The following is a 7,665-nucleotide window of genomic DNA, read 5'->3' as shown; positions in this document are numbered from 1 at the left end:
GTCGGTGAGTTTCAATCATTTATGTATAATAGAGCTTTATTAATTGATAACAACTTACAGTCGGATAAAAATGCATATATGGTCACTACAAAAATACAAAGACACAGATTAACAAAGGCAATCGGTTGCTAATCTGCTGAAATTTACAGATTATTAACTAATTAATTATAACATGACAGCACAGTAACCGCAAAATAAATTTCGTTTGGAAAAACAATTAAACAATTCAAATTTCCTTACCATAAACACCGAGAAATCTACTACCAGGGTGGCCGGTAACCTGGCTGCTGCGAATTTGGTGGGTAAGTTCCTGGAGGGTAAGTGCCAGGAGGATAGTTCTGGTAGTTTCCTATACAACCAGATATATTTTTTGCCAACATTTTACCCTTACCTACCTACCTGGCCATGTTCCATACGGATTGTAGCTCTGCGGCATTGGAGGAGGCACGTATACCGGGTAAGGAGCGTTAGCGGCCGTTCCGTAGGGCAAAGGCATGCCCTGCACGTATACAGGGTAGGGCAAGTTGGAGGGAACTTGTCCAGGTCCTGCGGGCGTAGGAGCAGCGCCTCCAGATGCTGCAGGCGCGGAATTGTCTGGTTTCGGATCTGCACAATGATGCGTTTAGACAACAAGGTCCAAGTGATTACGAGTGACGTCATCCCATGTAGGCCAGTTTATTTCCCATTACCAGGACTTTAGTTTCGATTTTATTCCCTGTTAATTTTGCTGATTGGTTGATTTTTCCGTATTTTCCGATCACAAGTATTTCAGTAAAGACTGGAACACACCCGGGATGCCATAAGTATAAGTAGAGAAGAAGCCAAACTATTTTAATTACGGGCCCAAAACTGGCCTAAATTGTCTGACGTCACCAATCTTTGAGATTTCAGCACAAGATGGTATCGGTTTGGGTACCATCTTGGAATTTTTAGGACTTGGCGACAAGCGCCTAGGTATACGCCACTTTTTGTCAATTCTATCGATTGCGGCGATTCGAACCTAGCGGTTTGTTATGATTTAAGACGATTTAAGGTTAGGTGATTTTTTCCCGGTATTTTGTTGTAACCGTAAACTCTTTGGATTTTATTAATATAGTGTTGGACTGTGTTAACTTAATTAATACTGATAAAATTATTGGACTTATAAAGTTTGAGTTAGTAGAACTTAACGATTTGTTTTTTAACGTTACTCTATATATTATGTACACCAAATGGGGCGTTTTAATAATAAAAATGTATTATTGATCAAATAGATAGTTGGCTAAGTTATTTTCCTATGTGCAATGTGCAAATTTAATTAAAACAAATTATCAACGATTTTTTAATTTAAGTAAGAGAAAAAATAAAATTACTATTGTAAGAGTCAAGAAATATTAAGCAAAAGAATTGCTGGTATCTTCTCTTTCCATTTACTTTTTATTTAACATGTCACACTAAGCAACACATGAAAATAATTGCCTTTCTACACTATTCCAACAAAAGTGGAATACCAACAACGTAGTTCGACTTTTTAGTAGGTAGTACTATGTGAATTCATTTCATTATATCAGGCGTATAAAATACTATGATTTGTACTCAGAAATTTTAACAATAATACTACATTTTTTCATTACATTTTTAGTATTTAATGTCATAAGCACTCTTACTTGTTATTGCCCCTTGGGTGATGTTTATTATAAGTTTTACCGATAAATAAATCTATGGAATGTATTTACTAATTTGAAAACTATCCATATAAATGTATGGATGTATGTAAGGATATTCAATATACTGTCAACTATACTATAAACCAAACTTTTTAGGAGATTTATTTAATGGTTTAAGTTGCTTACTTAAATACTACGAATACAAAATCTAATACCTATTTAAGCTGATCAGAATAAATCATTTGTAAATTGTTATAAATTAAGAAATACTCATCATTATCACTGTCTTTCTTTGTGCTAATATAAATTCAAATCCCTCTTAAAAAATGAAAAATTACTAGCCAAGAGGGTATCAAATTTACCTATGAATTTCTGTACGATACTATTTGATTGCCATTTTTATCTAGAGCTTATATAAGGTTCGAAATGCACGAGAGAATGAAAAAAAAAATATCGGAGGAGGCGCGGAGGACTCGCGGTTGTTTATCTCGAGAAATTATAAAAGAATTATCATCAAACAATAAACAAAACCACCAAACTTTAAATCGTCTTAACTCATTTGTAGAACTTGTCAATGATACGTTTGATAACAACAAACCGGTAGGCTTATTTGATTGGTTCGAATCGCCGCAATCGATAGAAGTGACAGGACGTGCCGTATACCTAGACCCTTGTGACTTGGCGCAGTGCCACGCAAATGGCTTGGTGCGCCAACCCAACCCACCGGCGCAGTAGCTCAGTTCCGTTGCTGAGAAAATGTTGATGATTTGTTTTTAGATTTATTTTATATTATTTTAAGGGACATTTATCAATTTCAGCAAAAATGACAATGATTAATTTTCCTAGTAAATTCGCCTCATTCATCGGTTTGCAGGGAACTTTAGATAACTCTTTTCGGCTTCGAATTTGGCCCAAAACCAAATACCATTGTATTAACTTTTTTATCGAAAGTGATTAAGATTATCTTGAAAAAAACGACCAGAGGGAAAACGTTTCCGAAAAAATTAGTTGGAAAATTCGCAACCCTCATCGCTTGTCGTGCCCGGGAATCCCATATTACTGGGGAACCCCTTTTGGCTGATAAATATATGCGTGTATAGCAGGGGCGCGCGTATTTTGCAGGGGAACCCCATTTTTACCGAGATAAATGGGCGCGCATAGCGAGACCGCAGTTAGTTGATTGTAGGCAGAGATGCCAGGTCTACCGATTTTTCGGTAGATCTACCGATTTGTCAAGGAACCTACCGATCTACCGATACCATGCAGATTTCTACCGAAAAGCAACAAATAAAATTTAAAAAATTATCCGTGGATTACTTAAAATAATATAACATATTTCCATTCATGATCAAAGTACGTTGGTAATAGCAGACATTTTATTTTAGCACACCTCGTATTTTAGAGTTCTTTTTCAAACATAAAATGAATCAACCCCGCCAGATAGATCATAAATATGATAAAATTATGTTTTATGGATCCTGCAATAGTGAAATCAGGTTCCCCACAATCTATTTCTGATGTTGCAATTATATTTCCAAATTTAGTAAATGATAGTGAATTACAAGGCCTGGACACAGAATGACGTCTGTTGCGAATGTTAATGAAATTAAAAAAATTTCTGGAAATATTGAAGAGTTTTGGAGCCAAGTACAAATATTGAAATATGGAGGTGATACATTCATGTTTCCAATTTTAACCAATTTTATTTGTAACCTGCTTATTGTACCTCACTCATCAGCCAATGTTGAACGGATTTTAACAATTAATAAATAAATGATTAACCCGCGTCATCGTCTATTGGTGAATGTTTTGGTTTCTCGGAATCTCCCCTACGCAATACGCTCTGAAGATTTTTCAAGTTTCTTTAAATGTTCAAGTCATTCCAATTTTAGCAAGAAAAAAAGAGATTGGTTTTATTTAAAATACTGACAATATTCAGGTAATTTCTGTGAAAATTATAAAATAAATTTACTTGGAACACGCGGCTTCTGAACAGCTTTGTACATTTTTTTCTGTAACCTTTCGCAGCTTCGAATTTCGGACAAAACCCTAATATTTTTTCCTGGACTTTTTCCCCGAGCAGAACAAGTGAAAATTTATAATCAATAATTCGAAAAACTCGTCACTTTTGTCGCTGTGAATAATTTGGTTTATGTAAATTCCGGTTTCTTCACTTTTAGGTCAATATTTCTAAACAAAACTATCTCTAAACAGAATAACGCGTTTTTCCTAACGTTTGACTGTAAAATACTGGCAAACTGAGACTTTTATGCAAAAAAAATTTAAAGATGGATTTTACAAGAAAAGTTGTCTTTACAGTTTGGTCTTCTTTATCGTCTCGTGTCGAGGAAGCAAAAGCATATAATCAATATTTGGAAAACGCGTCATCCTCATCGCTCTGAAAATGTTTTTAAGTTTCTTCAAAATCTCCGGATTTTCCCGTTTTGGACCAAATTTCAAGCAATCGTATGCGCAACAGCAATATGATGATGTCTTTTTTCTGTTAGATGCTAAAATTCCGCCACCGGCCATGAGTTATAACTCATTAAACAATGAGTTAAAACTCATTAACTCAGAGACCGACAACAACTCAAAAAGGGAACTCAACACAGTGTTACCCAGGCCCATCTTGGATGCATACCTGAATAATAACTGGGCGTGGACGGAGGAACGGCCGGAGCAGTTCGGCTGCTCTCTTGAGTCAAATCCTTCATGAGCTCCTCCTTCTCGGTTTTCCTCGCGAAGCAAAAGTCGTTGACTTTATTTTGGAAAGTCACCAGCAACTAAACAAGCGCATTTACACCACTACCAATGACCATCTGGACTCGTTACCTGCGTTAAGTCATTGTAGAACTTTGTGCCTTCTTTGAGGTTGTTCAGCAAATCGCGGAACACGTCGTGAGCTGCAGCCAGCTGACACATCATAGCTTCGCGCCCACCCACTGTAGATCCCCGCTCAGCGACAAACTGCTGATGTGCTGCCTGAAATCAAACAGCTTATTGCAATCAGTGTCATAAATAACCAATTCAAGCGACACTCACCCTGATCCGGTCAACTAGCCCCTTCTGTTTTGCCAGGCTTTCAGCTACCTGCTTCTGCAAAGAGCCGTACGCTTGCCCCAGGGCCTGATAAGATAGAGGCGGCTCGTTGATTTGGCCATCTTTGGCAAGCGCCAGCAGGAATTTGTCCTTCATGTCGGTGGTGGCACTTTTCAGTTCGGACTCGATGCTGTCGCGCTCTGCCTTGATGGTTTCCACCTGGACATATTCCGATCAGAACCGGGCCCGAAGAAATTTGGCCCGCAAAGTTGCTTACCTCCTCCATCAGGGATCTCAGAGTGCCGACCGCAGACGAATTTTGAACGTCTCCGCCATTTCCACTGGGCAACGATGTCTCCAGATCATTCAGAGGTTTGCTCAGCAGCTCGATCATTGGCTTGTGGGTGTTGAATTTGTTCTGCACCAGTTTATCTGCCTAAAGGTAATCATTGGCAACGGTACTAAAAAAGCTGTGGTAAATGTACCTCCACAGCATTGTTAATTATCTGCCTGTATTTGCCCGAATTCGACCTGAACATTTCAGTCAGTTTTTCTGAGGGTGTTCTAGTCCATCGGTCCTTAAACTGTTGTCTTAAAGCGTCATCCGCCGCTTTCTCCTCATTCAACATCCTGCCAAATCACCAGTTAAAAAAATCAACCACTACCTGTAGCATTTACCGGTCAGTTTCATCGATTATGTCCTGGTTTCGCTTCAGCGACTCGGGCAATTCCTCGATCATTCTTTTGAGCGTGTCGATGCCCCCTAGTCCAGACACCGTTTGAGCCTTCTCCAGAATGGACGGCGGCAGCCCAGTGCTGGAATCGGTCACTTCGATCGCTGCCGGCAGGTTCAAACTCGCCAAGATTCTGAAATCCACCCATTAGTAACCTTGGGCAACAAACTCCAAAATGAAGTCAATTTACCCGTTGAGTTCCTGCGTGGATTCGCGCAGCTTGGAAATTTCCGTGTTGACAATCTCGGTTTTGCGCAAATCATATGAAGCCAACGCTTGGTGGACGGCAACTGGCACCAGAGTGGAGAAAAGATCTGGAAACCGTATTGGTTAAACCCGGTGCAAGCCTGCCACCCAACATCGATTACCTGTAAAATTTTGCGACATTTTCTCCGCCAACGGTAAAGATTTGGCCAGCGGCGCTTTGCCAATCGCTTCTAGAGACCGGTAGTCTGGCACCCTTTCATGATAGATAAAATCGTTGTCCTTTTCCACTTCAGCCAAATTGCGCTGGGCCTTATTCAGCATGTCGCTGAACACGCTCTTTCCAGACCGCGACTGGGCCGCCGTAAACTTCTCTACTGCTGTCTGAAACAGTCGTGGTTTTATTTGGGTGGGAGTTGAAAAAAGCCTGAACTCACCCGCAACCTGGTGATTTCTTCACCAACTGATTTCCGCTCTCGGGCCACCAGGCTCTGCTGGAATTCAGCTACTGCTGAAAATGCCGCCTGTTTGCCACCAATCTACAGTGGAGCCAACCGAAGTAGAACACAGACTTGAAAAACTCGATTCATTCAACTCACCATCGGAATCCACTCCTTATCCCACATGGACCTCAGGTTTTCTCTTTGGAATGTCTTCAAACACTCGGCGTACAGATCGTCGGCTTGCGCAGCCAGTTTCGCCACAATTGAGCTCTTCATGTTATCTGAAAGAACCAATTATACTGCAAAAAGTTCGATGTGGAGTGGAGCAAAACTGACCGTGTATAGCTTTAAGGACAAACATCTCCTGTGCTTGAGCCAGCATCAGCTGCGACAGCGCTCCTAAGGTGTCAGGATTCAAATCTGGAGTGGGATCCTGTTGAATCGACAGCATCACGGTCGATTTCAAGTAGCTGAATATCCCTGCAGCTTGCTAAGAGAACATAAATTATAAAGAGATGTTTTAAAGACATTGTATTCTTACCTGTAGCAACTTAGCAGCCAGTTTAAGACCGTCATCATTCTCCACGCTCTGTTCGGCAGCTACCGAGCTCTGCAGGGCGGCTATATTGAATAGCACACATACTTTTTCATAGCTGAGCGAGGCAACGGCTGAAATAAATGAACATTTTGAATTAAAGTATAACAAAACATATAAATACATAAAATGGGCGCAATCGACTTGAAAAACTTACTCAGGCTGGCTTTGTGGCCGAAAATGTTGCCACGGTCAAAAGCATCCTTCCATTTGAACGGCACTTGCAGTTCTTGAGATGGAATTTTACCTTCCAACGCCACTAGTTGATCGTAATATCTGCACAAAGAATCGTCCTCTTTAATGAATCACGTCCCAACTCAATTAAATCGTGAATCATACCCATAAATAATCTCCAAAGAGCTTTCGTACTTCTCGAAAGCCTTCCAAATGGCATTGTTTCGCAACTTGGAAAACTCGTTCACCGCTTCCGTGCAGTTTTCCGGATTGTCTGCTGTGCTGTACCGCGATTGTATGAGGTTTTTCAATGGATTAATCACATCAACATCACTGGGCCGTTTTAACGGCACGGCCAATAAATCCGCCATCTTCAACAATAATAGTAATCAGATGACATTCAGTAATCAACTAATAAACCTGACTTGACACTCTTGACAGTGACATGGATATGGTCACGCAAAAAAAATGGCTTTTAATGAGATTGTTTCATTTTTTGCTAAAACTTGGCGGACTTTAGTCAACATGCTATAAGACAATTACCGTTTTTATACAAACGGATTAGTTTAATAAAAATTTTGAAAATCACTGTCTTTAACCATACATCTCAGTCGTGTCAACGAAGTCATGTCATTCATTTCACGTGCCAAAGTTGTCGATCGAACATCTGTGATTTGTTTTTGATTGATAATGTCCAAAATTTGTTGCTAATTAGGAAAAAGTGCATTTATTCCTTACTTAATTTAGCAGGTAAGTTATTGCAGCTCTTTACCCGATGGTTCCAACGTTGGACTGAAAGTGCACATTTTTTCCAATACAAAATAATCCCA

General features: G+C 39.8%; 1 protein-coding gene across 1 annotated transcript; it reads right to left on the bottom strand.

Moving 5' to 3' along the window:
* Positions 1 to 18: 18 nt before the first annotated feature.
* Positions 19 to 7,263, bottom strand: LOC109541373 (programmed cell death 6-interacting protein). Its single transcript, XM_019910226.2, has 16 exons — positions 7,001 to 7,263; positions 6,819 to 6,937; positions 6,608 to 6,735; positions 6,403 to 6,556; positions 6,223 to 6,347; positions 6,061 to 6,162; positions 5,788 to 6,007; positions 5,610 to 5,733; positions 5,364 to 5,552; positions 5,171 to 5,315; positions 4,963 to 5,121; positions 4,689 to 4,904; positions 4,479 to 4,628; positions 4,288 to 4,429; positions 400 to 606; positions 19 to 349 (listed from the first exon to the last, which is right to left on the bottom strand). The coding sequence occupies exons 1-16, from the start codon at positions 7,204 to 7,206 to the stop codon at positions 261 to 263; spliced, it is 2,475 nt and encodes an 824-aa protein (XP_019765785.1). The 5' UTR covers positions 7,207 to 7,263; the 3' UTR covers positions 19 to 260.
* Between the last annotated feature and the right edge of the window lie 402 nt (positions 7,264 to 7,665).

Source organism: Dendroctonus ponderosae, unplaced genomic scaffold (genome assembly GCF_020466585.1).
Source record: "Dendroctonus ponderosae isolate FM_Combo_2020 unplaced genomic scaffold, Dpon_F_20191213v2 Dpon_F_20191213_1, whole genome shotgun sequence".
Lineage (NCBI taxonomy): Eukaryota > Metazoa > Arthropoda > Insecta > Coleoptera > Curculionidae > Dendroctonus > Dendroctonus ponderosae.
This window is presented reverse-complemented; position numbering and strand designations above follow the sequence as displayed.

Excerpts from the sequence above, each read along its gene's own strand:
- LOC109541373 (XM_019910226.2), bottom strand. The coding sequence starts at position 7,206 with ATGGCGGATTTATTGGCCGTGCCGTTAAAACGGCCCAGTGATGTTGAT. Across the intron at positions 6,736-6,818 it reads CGGCCACAAAGCCAGCCTGA|CCGTTGCCTCGCTCAGCTAT; the intron begins GTAAGTTTTTCA and ends CATTTATTTCAG. Across the intron at positions 6,348-6,402 it reads TGTCCTTAAAGCTATACACG|ATAACATGAAGAGCTCAATT; the intron begins GTCAGTTTTGCT and ends TGGTTCTTTCAG.